This window comes from Monodelphis domestica, chromosome 2 (assembly GCF_027887165.1).
Source record: "Monodelphis domestica isolate mMonDom1 chromosome 2, mMonDom1.pri, whole genome shotgun sequence".
In the NCBI taxonomy this organism is placed as follows: Eukaryota; Metazoa; Chordata; class Mammalia; order Didelphimorphia; family Didelphidae; genus Monodelphis; species Monodelphis domestica.
Genome location: NC_077228.1, coordinates 254134734 through 254155419, shown reverse-complemented (window position 1 = coordinate 254155419; position 20686 = coordinate 254134734). Strand labels below are relative to the sequence as shown.

At 36.4% G+C, this 20686-nt stretch overlaps 1 protein-coding gene and 1 pseudogene across 1 annotated transcript; one reads left to right on the top strand and one right to left on the bottom strand.

Annotated features, from left to right (window-relative positions):
• Positions 1–1014: 1014 nt before the first annotated feature.
• LOC100617061 (AP-1 complex-associated regulatory protein-like) lies at positions 1015–2302 on the top strand (annotated as a pseudogene).
• Positions 2303–11325: 9023 nt separating this feature from the next.
• Positions 11326–12288, bottom strand: LOC100010544 (olfactory receptor 2T29-like). The gene has a single exon (XM_001363704.2). It carries the CDS (start codon positions 12286–12288, stop codon positions 11326–11328), a length of 963 nt encoding a protein of 320 aa, XP_001363741.2.
• Between the last annotated feature and the right edge of the window lie 8398 nt (positions 12289–20686).

Genomic DNA, 20686 nt, shown 5'->3' with positions numbered 1-20686 from the left:
CCTCCTTCCTCTCCCTTTCCCATCAATAAATTTAAAATATTTAAATGTTTTCCCTGTTGTCTCTTTCCCCATAAATAATCCAACCATAACAGGCTGCAGCACTAGTGGTGGGCAGAGACTCTAGTCTCATGGTGGGTGGGTCCACAACACCATGCAAACTTAGTATCTTTACTGCAAGACTACTCAAAAATTTTGAGAATTCTTTTCCCGAAGTGGTCAAATTGTGAAAATTAAAATTAATACACAATAACTCAAGTATCATATTTATAAAATTTATTAAAATTAAAAAACTAGAGTAAAAAACCTGCCTAACTCGACCATGATCTCAAGGAAGAAGAGAGAGAGGGAGGAGTCACAGAAAGTTATATAAACATGACTATGCAATGCAGTGGAGAGAGGAGGGTAATTCTGGGAAATACTGAAGAACTTCTGGGGGATGAAGACCAAGAGTTCAAAATTCTAATTAATACAATGTTATCTTGACTTCCTCATGAATTGGATTTAAGTGAGGCATAATTGCATTGTTATCGACCTCACTTTCTCTTCCCATTGAAGTCCAGTAGCAGAATACAAGTCAAGATGAATGGCAATGTTCCAGGAAGCAATGGATGATGTTGGTGTCTTTGGTGTGATGTAAAGCCCTAGGTCTAAGCACTCTACAACTCATGCTTCAGCGCCCTTCCTAGGTGTTGGAAAAAAATTGTTCTCATACAACTTTACATGCTTAGAACAGACATCCCCCTAACTCATAGATGTTAGGTATGTTGGTTACCTTCAACCGGTTTAGCCCATCTACCAAGAGGGTTTTACCAGGGTTCTCCCTTTCCACCTGGCGAGCTGAAGGTCGGACCTAGGCGATGGGTACCGGGCGGATGGAGAAAGGCCGGGGACCCCAGCTCAGGCTCTGCTTCGTTGCACGGCCGCTGCCCGGCTACTGAAGTACTAAGCGCCTTTGTTCCTCCCGCTTGCCCGCGGCTCCCCACCTACCCTAGTACCCTCCCGCCTGCGGCTTTCCGCAGAGCCCCCGCGCCCTCGCGGGCGCCAGTCCGCCCGCCAGCGGCTCCTCGCACCCATGCGGCGGCAGGGTCCGAGACCGGTTCCCAGGCGCGCGCGCGGCGGGGGTGCCGCTCGTCTTTGCGGTCTGGGGCAGGACGAGCGGCATGCCATAGGGAACTGCTGCTGGACCCAGTGCTTTGGGCTTCTCCGCAAGGAAGCAGGATGACTCCAGCGGGGAGGCGGAGGCGGAGGATCAAAGTACTTTAGGACATGCCCAACAGGCGAACATTTCACAATAGAGTTTGAAAATCTAGTAGAAAGTGATGAAGGAGAAAGCCCAGGAAGTAGTCATAGGCCGCTTACTAAAGAAGAAATAGCTGACTTAAGAGAGAGGCATTATGATTCTATTGCTGAAAAACAGAAAACATTTGATATAAAAATTCAGAGAGAGTTAGCCTTACAAGAAGAGAAGTTAAAACTAGAAGAAGCTTTAAACGCTGCACAGCGTGAAGCAGCCAGGGCAGCAAAGCAGCGAAAGTTCTTAGAGCAAGAAAAGCAAAGGATTATGCAACGATCTCGTCCTTCCAACACTGGAGAATATCAAAATTCAGGGGCTGAAGAAGACTTTGAATCCTATTTGAGAAATATAAAATCACAATATGAAGTTTTTCGAAGTAGTAGGCTTTCATCAGAGGCTACAGTTTTGACACCAAACACAGAAAGTAGTTGTGACTTAATGACCAAAACAAAATCAACAAGTGGAAATGATGACAGCACGTCCCTAGATCTAGAATGGGAAGATGAAGAAGGAGTGAATAGAATGGTCCCTTTGAGAGAACGTTCCAAAACGGAAGAGGATATTCTTCAAGCTGCATTAAAATATAGCAGTAAGAAGACGGGAAGTAACCCTACCTCAGCTTCTGATGATTCTAATGGGCTGGAGTGGGAGAATGATTTTGTTAGTGCTGAAATGGATAACAATGGCAATTCCGAATATTCTGGATTTGTGAATCCTGTTTTAGAACTGTCTGCCTCTGAGTTAAAGACCTTGGAAGCAGATCAGCAGGACAGATAGGGTGAATCTTCTGGCCTTTTCATCAGACATGACCAAATGTTGAAAATCAAATAGAATGTATAAAATGTTTGTTCTGAGCCTTTTTGTAAGGGAGAAAGAAATTATGAGGTAAATGCTTCAAAAGTAAGGAATAGGAATGATGGAATCTCATCTAAATTCAGATTTAAGTGCAATTTCATCATGATTCTGTCATATTTCTGAATATGTTGTAAAGATTCTGTTCAGGTACCATTTGGACTGGATGGCCTCTGAGGTCCCTTCCAAATCTTAGATTCCATGATTACTAAACTATCTGCTCTAATTTGTGTATTCCAATTAGGATCTATAGTTTTAATTTGTTCATTTTAAGTATTTGCATTTACATTTTTATTCTTTGCATGGATCTAGTTTTGTAAAAAAAATCATTTACCTAAATTTATTGCATTATCTGAATATGAACATTATAAAGCATCTTATTTCTGTTTTTCTCAGCATCTGTAAAGGGAAGTAATTAGCAGCTTCAAATAATGTGCTATTTGCTAGAAGGTTTTTAAGCTTTCTCTATTTTTATAACTTATTCAGATTGAATCATTATAGATTAGTACAGAGTTCAGTAACCCTAACAGAGCACTAATATTCATTTCTATCAAATTGCTATAACAGCATGTTCATGGTATTATCTCTAAACGGGTTGTTGTGAGGCCTGAAAGAGGGGACTACTCTCAGAATTGGAAGATTTTTTCTTAATTTATGATAATCAAACTGAACTGAGGCTAGACTTTTAAATGTTCCACTTAAAAGAGACTTGCATACTATTACAAAGGAAGTGTTTACTTTCGATTGTATTTTCAATTTCTAGGTAAGTTTTTTTTTTAAGTCTACATTGGGTAAGTAAAAGATTTTTTCACAAAGGACTAAATTTTCTGCCTACTGGATAATATGGGAGTTCCTAAAAAGAAGTAATACGGGTATTTTGAAGAATTGTTTCCTGTATGAAATGACAGATTTTATTTTGTTTTCCTTTGCCTTGTTTTACATACAGTAAAGGAAGGTGCCCTGAGTGGTGAAGCCAGGTGAATTGTGTTATAACTGCTGCTAGGATTCTATGGGGTGTCCCAAAAGTGTTTGTGGGGAAAACTACACTTAAACTTTTGAGACACCCTGTATATTAGCCTTTCTTTTCCTTACTATGTTAAATATGAACTCAAGGCTAAGGAAGCAAAATTTCCCCAAATTGGGCTGCACTTCTTGCTTTTGCTCGGGACCCTAGTATAATTTTAGTAATTGAATCATTTAGTTTCCTTAGTAGTTTTTTCCCTTAGAACAATGATAATGCACTTCCTCAACACCATAGGAAGATTAAGCTGCAACTGGTGATGAATATTCTTGCTGTATTTTTTAAAATCACGTGACCATTCAAATATTTTAAATTGTATGATAAGCAAGAGTATCTGTAAATTCATCTCCTTTTTTAAAAACTTGCAAAACTAAGATTCTGACTAAATATGTAAATATTTCATTATGTAATTACTATAAGTTTTACCATAACTTAAGTTTGTGGCTATGTCATTTAAAATATTTTCAGTGTAACCTACATTCATACTGCCTGTAATATGCTTTTTAAAGTTTGTATACCTCAGATGTATATTTTTGTTTCGGCATAAGCTACCATCTGATTTTTCTTGGCATTATGTCCATATTATATAGACTTTTTGAAGGAATGGAATCAACTTCTCAAAAGATGTGAATAAATGCATTTTTACATTAAAAAATAATAAATCATCTTGCTTGTTAAAAAAAAAAAGAGGGTTTTACCAGGGTGTGGCTACTTCTTAGAACCACAGGTTGGGTGAAAGGTGGACACCAAAGGCAGATAAACAGTCCTGAAAAGGGTTCAGCAAGCCCTCATACCAGAAGTACTAGTCTTCCCTGAACACCCCCATATGCTCATTAGATTATAATACTCAGGAGCTAGAGGCTAGGAGCTGGATGAAGGAAGTTTACACTCCCCACACCCCTTCTGGCATCCCACAGGTGATGTCTACCTGCATACATAGATTACCTGCATATGTGAGCCTGAACTTGAGCTGGTTGTGGCAGATAGGATAAAGGGGAGGCAGGAAGTTATAAAAAGGATTAAGCAGGAAGCTTTCCCTCTCTCTGTCTCTGGTATTCTGCCAAGAAACTTCTGTGCTGGGGTCTGTTGGAGCAGCCACATGCAAAGTTAGATAGCCTTCCTTTCTATCTCTCTCTCATCTTCTACTTATCCAAGTAATTCTAATAAACTTTATTGAAATCTAGGGACCAGAGTCCTAATTTAATTAAAACAGAGCAAAGCTTTCACTTTGTTGTTGTTGTTTAGTCTTTTTTTTTTCAGTTGTGTCCCACACTTATGGATCCCATTTGGGATTTTCTTGGCAAAGATACTGAATTAGTTTACCATTTCTTTCTCCAGCTCATTTTATGAACAAGGAAACTGAAGCAAACAGAGTCAGGTGACTTGCCCAGGGTTACACAGCTAGGAAGTGTCTGAGACCAGATCTGACCTGAGAAAGATGTATTTTCCCAACTCCAAAGTTTTCATTGATTTGATGGTAATTTATTATTTCTATTGTTCAAAAAACCCCTTGGATATGGGTGCTTGAGAAGAAAATCTTGCCTACCAACTAGTTTAGGGAAGAAGAATAGAGTCCTAAATAGTTCCTCTATTTATAGAACCATCACCTCTGTTGGCTGAGAGGATCTTCTGAGTCTTTAGAATATAAGGCTAATGGTTCACTAATGAATCTTTAGAGCATTTAGGATTGGGTTTCATGCTTTAGTATACAGGAAGGTCTTGAAATAGAGACAGGATGGTCTTTTGTTAGCATTATACACCATGAATGTTTTTGAATGTGAATTCCAAAGTGCTGTCCACAGTTTTTTAAAATAAACTAATATCTATGTGCATATATGGTAATAATAGGAAAGACTGAGTGAATGAGACTAGTTCCCTCAATGTCAAAGTTAACAATTCTCCAATATAAACGAGTCAATTAACATCAATTCGCTTTTACAAAGGAATATTTACTAAAAAGGTACAAGGACTGAAATACAATATCTTCCCTGAATTGAAGTATACTTTTCCCTCTACAAACCAACTTAGTCACTGGAGAGAATGAACTCCAATTTAAAGTTTTTACAAATTCCTGATCTTCCCCCAACTCAGAGCCGGGGAGGTGCTTACCCAGCAAGTCCATTTCTCCCTATAGTGAGTTCATACTTGGTTCACTATTTGGTATATCACAGCTGATGGATGAACCATTCCTTTGCCAGTTCCATATGCTGACAGAAACTTTGATGCCTTTTTTCACCTTTTGAAGTTCACAATGTCCATTACACCTAATCCATTATATTTCTTATAGTTATTCATGTACAATTAGGAAAGGTTAAACACATAGAGATAAAAGAAAAAGCAGTGCCATGGATTTTCAGCTCTGGTCAAGATGGAATATAAGCAAGTTTGTGACAAGCAATACACTTAGTGTTGTTGCACTGCTACCTTTCCTTCCACCAGAAGTCCCACAGCATTTCTCCTTCCACCTTACTTTTTTGTATTCACACTCAGTTCCAATTCAGAAGTCAATTAAAAGATTTTTGATCACCTCACAGTAAGCCAACTTAAATATTCATAGCATACCTGAAACTGCTGTGAAGTATAGAGGCCCTTCCAGCACCTAGTTTTGGAAGCAGATTCACTTTACCTCTACAGTGATTGTCAATAAGAAAAAGATACCATGGCTTTAAAAGGTTGCCTGCACTTTGATCCAGCCATACCATTGCTAGGTTTGTACTCTGAGATCATAGGGAAAAATACTTGTACTTTGTATTAATATTATTAATAAGCTAATTAATAATATTCATAGCTACACTCTTTGTAGTGGCAAAAAAAAAAACCTGGAAAATGGGACAGTGTCAATCAATTGGGGAATGGTTAAACAAATCGTGGTATCTGATGGTGATGGAATATTATTATGTCCAAAGGAATAATGAAGTGGAGGAATTCCAATGTAACTGGAAACACCCCCAAGAATTGATGCAGAGTGAAAGGAACAGAACCAGGATAACATTGTACATAGAGATATATGTGGCACAGTTGAATGTAATAGACCTTTCTATTAGCAGCATTGCAATGATCCAGGACAATCCTAAGGGACTTATGAGAAAGAATGCTATTCACATCCAGAGAAAAAACTGTGGGAGTAGAAATGCAGAAGAAAAACATATTATTGATCACATGGTTTGATGGGGATATGATTGGGGATGTTGATTTTAAATGATCACTCTTTTGCAAGTATTAATAATAATGGAAATAGGTTTTGAACATGTAAAATCTAGTGGAATTGCTCATCAGCTTTGGGATGGGGGATGTAGAAGGGGCAAAAGAACATGAATCATGTAACCAAGGAAAAATATTCTAAATTAATTAATTAAATGTAAAATTTTTTAAAAAATAAATAATAAAATTAATTTTTTTTAAAAAGAAGTTATTGTGAATGCTCTAAAGACTGGGCCCTCACTGGCTGGTTCTCATCATAGCATTTAGTCCAAGTGAATAAATGAAAATTTTTAAATTATCTCTTCTTTTGCTTCTGACCGAAGTTAGTAGAAAGTCACTCTTTCATAACAAGCTCAAACCCTGATGCTATCTGAATCTCTATATACTAAAACAGAACACTTTTTTTCCCTCTTACAATCTCAGTTCATAATTAATGAGAGATAAATTGGAAAGCTGCTAAAATTAGACATGTCTTCTCTATAGTGAACTAGATTTTAAAAATACTACTCAAAATAGAAAAAAAATAACTTTAAAGAACAGAAAACTATCATCTCAGATAAAAATGGAGAAGTAGAGAAAATGATTTCACCATCTGCCTAAATTCTCTACCAGAGAAAAGTTCACCAAAAATTGGAAGGACAACAAAGCTGACCAGTTTTTAGAATAACAGAGAATGAACTGCCTCTAAAGTTTCTCCTAGTTTTTGATGAGCACTGATTTCTCCTAAGATACTCAATCTATAGAAGTCAGGCAGCCATGATCTTTCATGATAATTCTCTTTGAAGTAATACATGGTATATGCTAAGGGAAATTGTTCTTATTTAGAGGAAGGCCATCCTTCTGACATTACTTATCAACAAATTCCTTCCTTTACTTTTGACCTTAAGGTTTGGAAAACACTATGACTGACCATTTAAACAAACTCATCCTCAAATTATTGTTGTATTAAAGCCTATACAAGCTGCCCTTTTCAGTATGATGGAATAATAGGTCATAAAGCCTATATGACAAGTGGGGGAAGGGGTGAACTTTTAATAAACCAACTAAGACATTACAAATGATTAGTCAACAGTATTAATGGAAAAAGCTGATTAATTCAACCTGCAAGCAAAGTTACAATACACTACACTTAAAACATGTTCAATATTCTAAAGAAGAAAATCAAAAAAATTAAAAATTCCCAGAATGAGGATGTTGGAAGTCCAGAGAGCAGCAGGTGGCAACTACCATCATGCCCATAGTGCTCAGGATGTATAGTAGTTATAAGATTGCTAATACTCTACTTTGGGACATCAGAATGGTTCCTGAAGACTGCGCATGTTAAAACTCAAAGACCCAAAGGAAGCTAACCACAGAAGTTAAAAGTCAGCAAAATAACCTAGGTTGAGGTGAGGCAAGCCATTCTACCCAAAAACTAGTCAAGACAGACCTTGAAACTGACACACACACACACACAAAAAAAAAACCCAAATCTAGGACTAAAGCTAGAGAGATGAGTAGATTGAAGAAATCAGTATTAAAATATATTGCAAATCCAACTCCATAATACCTGCAAGCAGAGACGCAAAGGGAAAAATTGCATTTCTTATGCGGACTATATAAATACTAGAAATAATTATATAAATATATAGCTAGGAAATGAAATCAAAGCTCTTGAGAAAATAATTAGGAGAGTATATAACTTAAAGGGGAAAGGTAGTTAAACTTGCCCAAGAAATAAAATAAATGAAAATTAAAATAAATTAGGCAATCAATGGCTCCATGAGACAGCACGAAATATTACAACAAAATCAAAAGATTGAAATAATAAAGGAAATGTAAAATAACTTTTATCAAAGACTAGAATACTATCAAGATGAGATAATTTCAGTTATTAAAATCTTGTAAAAGTATTTTTTTAAAATTCTAGATGCTGTATTTCAGAAATAATAAAATAAGCCTGTCTCAATCTAAATAGAACCAGTAAGGATAGAACAAGACCTAGCGGCTTGTAGTAAAAATTAAATAAGATCTTGGATTACAGTAATACAAATAGTGAAATATGCTGGCCACAAAAAGTAATTTAACCTACAACGCTGAAAATACTAATACAAGGCAATTTAAACATTTCAGAAGAAAAGATAATAAGTAGGATGAGAGTCATAAGAAACCTAGAAAAGTTCATTGGAGTGATTAGAATGATGATGTGAGGTAGGGGAGGAGTAGAAATAAGTATCTGAATTTTCAGAATTTTAAGGTCTTAAAAAGGGTTAGTAAAATAAGAAAAATAAGGAGAAGTCAAGTGATGCTGAATCTTTTAGAAATGGAGTGCAGGCCAACAACTTTTCATCTCTAAAATCTTAATGTAGAATATACCCTAACCAAAAATGAAAGTTGGCAGAAAAAAAAACCCTCTAGCACAAATACTTTTTAAAACTAAAAAATGGTAGCCTAAAACTTAATATTTTTATAAAATATTGTAATGTTGACTTGTTTTGTGGATACACTTGAAAATAAAAGTTTTCCTTGAATGCAAAAAAAAAAGAAAGAAAAGAAATGGAGTGCAGGGCCACACACACCCAGACCAAGTGCTGTACTTGCTCCCCCTCAGATGTCAAGTGCCAGGCCCCATGAGAGAGAAAGAACTCCCATTGGACTGCTGGGCAAAAGGGCAGGTAAAGTGAGGAATGTCCTCAGTGAGTGTAGAGAGGGGGAGGGGACTGTCCTTAGCACTCCACTCCCCTCCAGCTCTGCTGCTTGTGAGTCACCCACCTGATGCCATGTGCTCCCCTTGGACTGCTGGGCTGAGGGGTCGGGGATATGAAAAAACTGTCATCAGGCATAGATTCAAGGTAAAGTATGTTGTCAGTGATAGATCCAAGGTGAAGAATTGTAGAGACCAGCTCAACAAATTATTCATGGGTCACGGAACAGGATAAGAGGAGTGATGTTGGGATCAGGAGAGTCACAGACAGGCTTTCAGACAGGCTCAAAGGCCTCTTTTGCTAATCAGTAACAAAGTTTATTGATATCAGGTAGGTACTTGTAGAGAAAGTGATGTAGGCTAAGGGATTAGGTAAGCATTTTAGAGGGACAATGGTTAGTAATGATTTACAATCTTAGTACAATGACTTAGTTTATTTACCTCACCAAAGCTTAGACAGAATTTCCTTTAGGATAATAAATCACAGGTAAATATGTAACAATCTAGACAAACTTCTCATAGAATTACTGCATCAGTAATTTCTTAGAAGAGCATACAGTTTTTTACAAGTAAAGTGGGGGGGAGTAGAAAGGAGGGGTTTGGGGGGCCTCATGTGAGAAGTGATTCTGACCAGACCATGACTTTGATTTTACTGGGGTCCACTCTCACTACTGGGGGCTACAAAGAATGAAACATTTATTTTGGGTTATGGCTACCAGGTGGATTGATTTTGCTTGGCTATGCTTATATTTTACAGATTCTTTTTTCTTTCTCTAGGCTTATAATGGGGGAGAGTGTCAGAAGGAGAAAAGGTGAGAATGATACTAATAACAACAAAAGGAACACTGAAAAATATGTTTAATAGACATAGAGAAGTAACAGAAGTTCATAAGGAAGCACAAACATGCACATATTTTTAAAATAACAGGAAAGTGTTTACATATTTTTAAAAGGCAAATTATACCACTTCCAATATTACTGTTTTTATTTGCTGTGTAAATTCTTTTGTGTGTATAAGTTCAGAATAAAAAATATTTTGATGGATGAACATCTAGAAAAGGAAGTGGTAATCACAAATAAACAATATGACTTCAACAAGAAGTAAACTAACCTTATTTCCTTTATTGATAGAATTACTAAACTGGAAGACAAAAATATTGAAAATGCAAAGTGCTTAAATTTCATAAGGTGTATGATAAAATTTCTCATGGTCTTCTTTAGACAAAACTGGGTGATATTACAATTAAGTTTATAAAGAACTACACTAATCACATATCCCTGGATAACTTCACCAGTGGACACTTTTATGTTGATTTAGACTATAAATTCTTGTAGCAAGAGACTGAATTCACCCCATAAACCAGAGATGGTGAAATTTTTAGAGACTGACTATCCAAACTGCACCTTCATGCCATATATGAGCCACCCGTTTACTCCAGACAGGGGAGGGAGGAGGTGCTCCCATTGGGCTTCTGTGATGTGAGAAATGTCCTCAGGCACTGTGGAGAGGGAGAAGACAGCAGACCCCTCTGGATGCCATAGGTTTACCAACACAATCATAGACTATGAAAAGAATATGGAATTAAAGGCTTGAAATTACTATTTCAGAGATAAGGATCATAAGGACACAGCATGGGAAAATAGTCTCATAAAGTGAACAAGGCCCATACAATTGAATTGATACATTTCTTGGGTTAGGCAGAAAAGAAAGGTCATGGTGATGGGTATTAGTATAAATCCTTCTAAGTTGACTCAAATTAGTTTTTATTCCAGTCACTTAATCAGTTCTTCTTCATAATATAAGCATGAAAGACATGTTCAAATGCTTTGCTAATAGGTAAAGAACTGGTAACTATTGCATTTTCTATATTTCATCTGAGTAATACTATAAAAACAAGAATTAGATGAGGTGAATAAAAGCAATTTTTTACAAGTCCTTACTGATTCCACTTTATTTGTAGTCATATATTAATCATTTTTAAACATAATTTTGTACAGAAGTCAAATCTCAGAGATCTTCAATCATTAGTTCAAGGCAACCTAAATAGCAAGTTGTGTTAAAAAAAAAAAACCAAATCCTTATCTTCTGACTTAAATGCAATGAGTTTTAACACTAAACCAGAAAAGCATGAATCCAAAAGTCTCAAGAACAACAAATTAATTTGGAAAGATGGGTGAGGGAAGGAGATGTCCATTTACAACAGGGTAGTATAAATCAAACAACCATAACAATTGAAGGATTTTGGATTTTTCTAAGGATTTGAAGATCATATTCTACTTCTGTAAATTGGCTAATACCAGCTCTTCCCACAACACTTTCTTCAAAGCTGCTGTGACATCCTTATTCCTGAGGCTGTAGATGAGAGGGTTCAGAACAGGTGTTAGTATAGTATAGACAACAGACACTATCATATCCTTTTCAGTAGTATGATAAGAAGAAGGGAGCATGTAGGTATAGATAGCAGCCCCATAGAAAAGAATAACAACAGCCATGTGGGAGGAACACGTAGCAAATGCCTTCCTACGACCAGTAGCTGAATTCATCCTATGGACAGTGAGGAGAATGAGGGAATAGGAGCCTGAAATAACTGTTATAGGGATTAGGAGCATAAGGACACAACACAGGTACATGACTGTCTCATAGACTGAGGTATCTGAGCAGGAGAGTTTCATCAAGGCTGGGACTTCACAGAAGAAGTGTTGGATCTCTCGGGATTTGCAAAATGGGAAGTTCATGGTTATGGGGGTAAGCATGAAACCATCAATGGATCCCAAGAACCAACAGACAGTTACAAGGAGTATGCAAACTCTGTGGTTCATGAGGATGGGGTAGCGGAGGGGGTGACAGATAGCCACAAACCTATCATAGGACATGGCTGCCAAAAGGAAGAACTCTGTCCCCACAAGTGTCACATAGAGGAACATCTGGATCCCACAGCTTGGGGTCGAGATACTATGAGTCCCAGTCACCTGATCCAATAGCATCTTGGGCACAGTGACAGAGATATACATCATGTCCATGAGGGAGAGCTGGCTGATGAAGAAGTACATGGGAGTGTGGAGATGGGAGTCCCTTTGAATCAGAAGGATCAAGGTGGCATTCCCAATCAGAGCTACCATGAAAATAATGAATATCACTGAACAGAGGAGAGTAGGGTGTTTACTTTGGCTAAAAAGTCCCATCAGGATGAAATCTGTTCCCAAAGTGTGATTTTCCAACCACATTGTTTGCTTCATGTTATCTCACCTAGGGAAGAACAAAAACAACCAAAATAACAAAGGATTTTATATTGTACTCTTTATACATTAATGAAAGAATTTTACATCAGTGAGGGAAAGAAACACACTGTTGATTCTTCTAATAGGAGAAGAGATGTATTTTTTTAAAACCCTTACCTTCCATCTTGGGATAAATACTGTGTATTGGTTCCAAGGAAAAGAGTGGTAAGGGCTAGACAATGGAAGTCAAGTGACTTGTCCAGGGTTACACAGCTAGGAAGTGTCTGAGGCCAGATTTGAACCTAGAACCTCCTGTTTCTAGGCCTGGCTCGCAATCCACTGAGCCCACCAGCTGCCCCCATATTTTTGCTAAGAAATTCTCTTCAATCTATAATAAAGATCATCTAACTGGAACCTAAAGATAGACCTAACTAAATGGAAAATTTTTCATCTTCAGTAATTTTCAAATTCTGGAAGAATGTTCAAGATGAGCTCTATAGATCTGAAATATTGGGAAAACATCATAAAAAGACCCATTTCGCTTTCATTTTTGTTACATAGGAAATTCAAACTCAACTTGTCCAAAATGGAGCTCATTGTGTTCCCTTCTCCAAAACTTCCCTATTAGTGTCAAGAACACCACAATATTCTCAGTCATTTGGTCTCATAGCCTCAGTGTGGTCCAGAACACCTCACATTCACTTCTCCCACATTTATAATCCATGGCAAATCTTGCAGTTACTACTTTTGCAACCTCTCTTACATAGAATATATTTTCTCCACTTAGGTGGAGAAGTTGAAGCCAGTATCTTTTCTTTTCCAGAAGTTCACCTGAACAACTACAATAGTGTCAAATTGGTCTTCTACCATAAACCTCTCCCTACTCTAATTCTTCTTCCTCTCAACTGCAAAATGATTTTCCTAATGCTCAGGTTTGACTAAGTAACTCCCTACTCAATAAACTCCAATGTGTCCCTATTTTCCCTATGACCAAATAAAAATTAAAAGTTGTTTCTTTAGTATTTGAATTTTTTCAGAACTTGGCCCTTTCCAATCTTCTTACACTTTTAATTCCTTCTATGTACTCTTCCATCCAGCTGATCCCATTTCTGTGTCTTTGCACAGATTATCCCTCTGCCTGGAATAGTCTCTCTCCTAACTTCCTACCACTTAGTTTCTCTGGCTTCTATCAAGATTCAGCTCATATCCCACCTTAAAGAAAGCCTTTGTTAGTCCCCCTCAGTTGCTATTGCCTTTCCTTCTGAGATTCTACTTTTTTTTTCAAAACCACATTTTATTTATTTGTTACATTAATGTTCCCAGGTATCTCCCTCTCTTGCACATCCCTGCACTAGAGAGGGCATCAATCAATTGACCAATATATGTATGTATACTTAAAACTATGTCTTGCTTGTTTCAATTTGTTACATTTTTTTCTCTGAAAGTGAGCATACACAAATTATTCTTCAAATGATATTTCTATTGCTATTTATAAAATTGTCTTGGTTCTGCTCATTTTACTCTTCATAATTTCATACAGATCTTTCCATGCTTTTTAAAAAATTAACTCTTTCAAAATTTCTCATGGTGCAGTATCATTCCATTGCAACCATATACCACAACTCATTTATCCAGTCTCCAACTGCTTGGCATCCCCTTAATTTTCAGTTCTTTGCCACCACAAAGAATTGATAGAAACATTTTAGAAAATATAAGTTCTTTTCCTTTTCTCTGATCACCTTAGGAAACTGACATTATAGTAATATTGTTGGGTCGAGGAGTATACCCAGTTTTTAATTCTTTAGGCATAACTCCAGATTGCTCCCCAAAATAGATGGATCATTTCACAGTTCCACCAATGCTGTATTAATGTCCCCATTTTCTCACATCCCCTCCACATTTGTCATTTTATCCTTTTATTGTTTTACCCAATCTGAGAGGTGTGAGATAATTTCTCAGAGTTGCTTTGATTTGCATTTCTCTAATCACTAGTGACTTAGACCATTTTGTCCAAAAACTATTTCATATCTTTTAACCATTGTTCATTAGAGACCATGTGCCAGGAATTGGCCATTCCCCAAATTACCATGATATTTAGGGCCAGAAGGGACCTTTAAAATCATCTAACCCAACCACTTCATTTAAAAATACAAAATGGTCCAATAGTTTCATTAATTTGTTTATTATTACAAAGACAATAAAGCAAAATTTTAATATTTCAATTGAATAGAATTGGATGGGGTCAGACTGTGTTAAAATACTTTTTCCTGAATTGCTTTAAACTGATTAACATTATAACTATAAGGGTTTTCACTGGAAAAGTTAACATAGATCTCTGCTTGTCTTGACTAACCCTCTGAGAGTACTATAGAATAAATAGTACAGAAGAAAACAAATTTAGTTTAAAGTTGTCTCTAAATACTCTCAATTTCAAAGAGATCCACTCTAATATTGAATTATTTATTTCACAGAAATTTCTAGTTTACTATTTCAGAATATAATCATATAAGTTTCTTAAAAAGATGCTTTAATTCAGGCTGATGAGTATGTGTACTATGAAATATTTTCAAAGCAGAAGGACTTGTGTCCACAAAAATCTTCAGATAGTCATAGAAATCCTGGTATCTTTGAATGAATTTATAAAACACACTTGCCTCTGACATTTTTCCCATGAACCTATATACTTCTAATCTAATCTTTACTTTGCCTATGAGTTTTTCATCTGTAAAAGTGAAGAGTGGCTTATATCATCTTTCAGAACCCTTTTGGTTCTAACATTCTACAGTTCTATATCTCTACTGCTAGATTTCCACAGAATTTAGAGAAGTAATTACCAATGATAGTGGTTTCCTCATATCATTTTCCTCTTCTAAAATGATCATCTTTCTTCCTCCCCTTTGCCTACTCAAATCCTAGCCTAGGTTGTTTCTGTTTGAAATGGTCTCAGGGATTTGGCCATTTCTGCATTAAGAAACATAAGACAGTTAAGGTTATTACCACTTACCTCCAGTTTCTTCAGTGGAAAATTAGCCAAAGGTTGATTTTCTCTTATGAAAATTGGATATGTTAATGATCAATGAAGCCAAACCAGTGATATATTTTCCTACTCCTAAAGCAGAGAAAACTCGTAATAAACTCTCAGAAAAAATGACCAAAAAGGGTCTGTGGAACACTAAAAATACATTTGGAATATAGGCTATATCCTTATATTTGTAAAAATCGAAATTATACAAAATCAAAATAATTTTAAGAATCAATGAGATAATAGGCACATATCTCTTTTCTAATTAAAGAAAAATCTAAGAGGCCAGTGAAAAAACAAATCCTAGAGCTGAGAAGTGAAATTTGTTGTTGAAATCATTAAATGGACTTTTCCTGTCCCAGCTCTAAGTGTCTGGTTGAATGGTACTGTCAGGGTGATGCATCTGGAAGCTGGCTCTGAGTAGAGGGAAGAGGAGATGGATTTAAATCCAAAGAGTGAGGTTGGAATCATCCACCTCTTCCCATTAATTAGGGAATGATTCTGGGTCCCAGAATGAATTTAAAAAACACTTTTTGAGAGTAAGAAGCTTGGACAGGGATCAAAATTCTGATTCTACCTTGTTACTGTCTGGGCTTCTGAGGAGCCAGACTGAGGGCTTCTCAGCCTGAGGAACCAGCTGATGGCTTCTCAGAGAACCAGCTCAGAAAAGCCAGAGAGGTTAGAGGCAAACACAAGGAGAGACAGAGAAACAGAAACAGATATTGGTGGGTGCAGGAATCCTAATGACTGAATAAGTAATACAGGCATGAGAGGAAAACCAATCTTCATGCAATAAGTTCCACTTTATTGAGCATATAGGTCCACTATATATGAGATTTTGCCATAATAACTAAAGAAGCATTACATCATCAAAAACCAAGTAGGGATTATGGATATTACAACATGGCTAGCCAATCAGGAGTTATTGGCTAATAGAGAGAGGAAAAAACACAGCTGTGATTCAATCATCACAAAATACAAAGGGTCTTTGGTCTTAGCATACATGTGTCCATTAAGCTACAGCAGCAAGGTCTCTTGCCTAAAATAGTACTAAGTCTTATAGATATGGCTCAAGGTTTTACTTGTCTGAGGAGCTAGGCCAGTCTGCTCCAGCCCATTTTAGGAAAGTCTAAGTATTATCTTGGAGCTAACTAACCTTGATTTAGAAGTCTGGCAGTTCTCGCTTTAGAAAGCTGACCTTGCCAATGATCTCAGAGTTGAAGCACAGACCTGCCTTTTTTGCTGCTTTCTTCAGCGGGCCTAAAGTATCTTCTGGCTCTGTCACTACCTGACTATGTGATTCAAAGAAAGATATTTTTCTTCTTAGAAAGTATTGAACTTGAACTAGATGTCCCCTCCTAGTCTAAATTTTTTTTCTGTATGAGTAAATTTCTAAGAATTGGAAAGTGATATGTTTGAAGCAGTCCAGGCAATCAAGTTACTTTTTTAAAATGTCCTTGTTAGTTCATTTTTGGAAGTGAAAATTTTTCCACAAACACCAAATTAACAAAATACTTGTTATATTCCCTGAAAACAAACAAACAAAAAAGTTCTATCCAGCCTTTGCATAACAATTTCCAGTAAAGAGAAACTCACTGTTCTCTAAAACTTCTGATTCCATCTTTCTATAGCTATCATTTTTAGGAAACTTTTATTTATATCAAATTTAAATTTACTTCTTTGAAGCTTCTTATGAGTGAGTCAGGAGCCACGATGGCAGATTACATGTAGTCAGCTAGATGAAATCTATCAATTTTCCCCTCCAAACAACTCTAAATAATGCCTCAAATCAAATATGGTTCCAACTGAAGAAAACTTAAGAGGTCATCATGAAACATCAGGGGAGAGATGTAATTGGAACCCACATATGTTGCAGCAGCAACCTTGGCCTCAGCAGCAGCAACTTTGAAAGCTCTCAATCCAGAGACAGTAATGGAATCAGGCAACTGGTCAGAAAGAAATTATAGGAGACACTTTGCTGGCACTGGGTAAAGCTGGCCCTGACTGGCAACTCTATTACCTATTTATACACAGTTCTAAGTAATAGTTCCAGAGCAGAGATATATCTTAGTGGTTGGTCACAAAAGAGCAGAGGGTCTGGTCATAGTTAAAAAAAACAAGGGGCAGGGGCACCTAGGTGGCTCAGTGGATTAAGAACCAGGCCTAGAGATGGGAGGTCCTAGCTTTGAATCTGGCCTCAGATACTTCCTAGCTGTGTGACCCTGGAGTCACTTAACCCCCATTGCCTAACTCCTTACTGCTCTTCTGCTCTAGAAACAATACACAGTATTGAATCTTAAAACTTAATCTTAAATCTGTGAATCTTAAAACTGCTCAGACTCTACTTCAGAAGATTTGATTAAGCTATTTTTAACAATGGAAGTACTTGGTCAGGAATGTATTGAGAATTTTTAAAATTACTCTATCCTACTCAGACAGTGCCTTAGGGGAAGATAAAGTTGAAAACTCCTGATTGAACAATGAAAAGTCCCTAACTCACACTTATAGTGAAGCTAAAACCTTAAGCTAGGTCTATTTTTAGATCTAATACAAAAAGGTGCTAAATACCTATAAAGGTTAAATTAGTACCTAAAAGGTCAAGCAACTTACAAAAGGCAAGCTTAACAAAAGAGGTGTGAAATACTCAGTAGATTTAATCTAACCAGAGAAGGTGAGAACAAAAGAAGATGTGAACTAAGAATGGGCAGTCCTGGGAAAAAGCATCTACTGTGATTGGTAGATGTGAAAATTTAGGGGAGATGACACAAGAGAAAATTTCTTTAAAAGAAAGGGGAGTTCGAAATTGAGTTTTTGTTGGAGTTAGTTTTTTGGATTGGGAGTTAGTTGGAGTTGGAGTTCAGAGGTTTGGAGCTTGCTTGAAGACAATCTTGTGGTGAGTGATAAAGACTGACTTGCTCTCCCTTAGGCTCAGGCCTAGGCCCTTTGGCCTAGGCCCTTTCTACTCTTCTTTCCTTAATTCCTTCATTTGTATTAATTAAAATCTCCATAAAACCCAGCTGACTTGGGTATTTTCATATTTGGGAATTTTCTCATGGCGACCACTTAAATTTAGATTTTTAAATCGACACTAAAAATTATCTTTACACTTTGGCCAAAACCTTTATAGTTTTGGCAATTCACAGTCTTGGCAAACCACATTTTCACAGTTACAATTCTAAGATGGAAGGTAAGGATTAAAAAAAACAACAACAAAGAAGGATACTAATATTTGCAGCTCCAGGGAATCGAGGGTCTTTCCTTGAGTAAAGAACAGAACAGAAGAGGAGAGAAGTAACAACTGTTCTCCCCAAATTACACCACCTTGGAAGTCCCCAAAATTTGCACATTCCCAGAACTAGGTCTAAAAACAGGAGCATGAAAAAAGCCCAAAGCTTAAGACAGTACCTTCCCAACCCCCAAAATCAGCAGTGCCCACATTTAACATAATGTTCAAAGTCCAAAAAGTGAACAAGCAAAAACAAGAAAAAATTAATTGCACCACAAAAAAAAAAATCCTATGGTTGCGGGGAACACCAAGATATAAATTCAGATGAAAACAACAATGTGAAATAGTTTTTTAAAAAAAAGAGGCCTCAAAAATACTAAATTGGACCCAAGTCCAACAAGAATTCCTAAATGAGTTAAAGAAAATGAATTACAAAAATTAGAAAAATAAATAAAGTTGGTGAAAGAAAATTATGAAAAGAGAATTAATGGCTTGGTAAAAGAGGAACAAAGAATACTGAAGAAAATAAACATCTTAAGAATAGAATTGGTCAAATTGTCAGAGGCACAAAAACCTACTGAAGAGAAGAATTTTTTAAAAAGCACAATTGTTCAAAAGGAAAAGTAAATTTTTTTAAAATTCATTTAAAAATCATTCTAAAAGCAGGATTAGCCAAATGGGAATATGGGGTATAAAAATTCAGTGAATAAATTAATTTTTTAAAAATTAGAAATGGATAACTAGAAGATATCAAGATAAGATATCAAGAAACAATTAAACAAAATCAAAAGAATGAAAAACTAGAAGAAAATATGAAATGCATCATCTGAAAAACAACAAATCTGAAAAATAGATCATGAAGAAATCATTGAAGAATTATTGAATTATTCAACTACCCAAAAGCCATTACCAAAGATAGATATCATATTTCAAGAAATTATCAAGGAAAACTTCCTTGGTAGAAATTGAAAGACTCCACAAATTACTTCCTGAAAGAGATACCAGTGAAGGAAAGAGTAACGGGAGGACAGATTAAGGGAGACAGTGGTTTAGTTAGAAGTAAAATAGACTTTTAAGTAGGGGGCAGGAAGGGAGGGAGGGAGAGAAGAAAGGGGGAGGGAGGGATAAAAGGAGGGAAGGAGGGAGGAAGAAACAGAAAAGATGGAATAGAAGAAAATATACAGTTAATAACCATACCTATTACTACAAATGGAATTATCTCACTCATATGACTGAAGCAGATAAACAGAATGGATCAGAAACCAGAATCCAACAATAAGTCGTTTACAAGAGACATATTTGAAATAGAAAGACACACATAGAGTTAAAGTAAAAGAATAGAGCACAATCTAATATACAGTAGAGCATCAGACTTTATCTACATAGTACCATCAAGGTAAAAATTAAAATTAATTTCAATTTTAAAAATGTTATTTTTAGGATGTTTATTAATGGTCATTAGAAATCAAGGAATAAAGAATATACAAAATAAAGACCAACTTGCCCATGACTGATCAGCCAGTTCAAACACCTGCCTTACCACCACCAACCTTGGGACAGGCAAGTATGTAATGACAGGAAGTCAGTGGGCTCCCAGGAAATTTAGTTCTTTTTTAGGGTAACAGATTTTCAATTATACATTCCCCCTGAGATCTATGGAAGATTAGTCTCTCCAGTGGATCCTGTAAACATACCCAACTTTGAAATTACAATAATTTGGGGATAAAAGGAAAAGAGAACAAAACCAATGATTGCTATGCATATTGACAAAAATCCTGTTAGGGGGTAATATGCATAAGAATATACATATAAAACAAATGCATTCAACCCCGCACAGTTCAAATCACCACATCCCAAAGTTCACTCTGGATCTTCTGGTGCAGTGTGTGGTCTGTGTAGGCATCTTCATGGTACCTTCTCCAAACAGTTCACTTTCTGGATTTGGAGAGGTACACTGGTTCTTAAACTAAAATTACTCTCAAAAATAATTTAAACTTTGCATTTTAGAATAATTATATCCCTCCCCCAAAAAAAGAGGGTGTTGAAAAACACAGGGATCACTGAGGGATGCATTGAGTTATGAGGTATATGATTGGCAAGAGAAGTCAAAAATATTTTTAAAATCCAAATACAAAAGAAAAGATAACTTCTAGATGAAATATAGACTA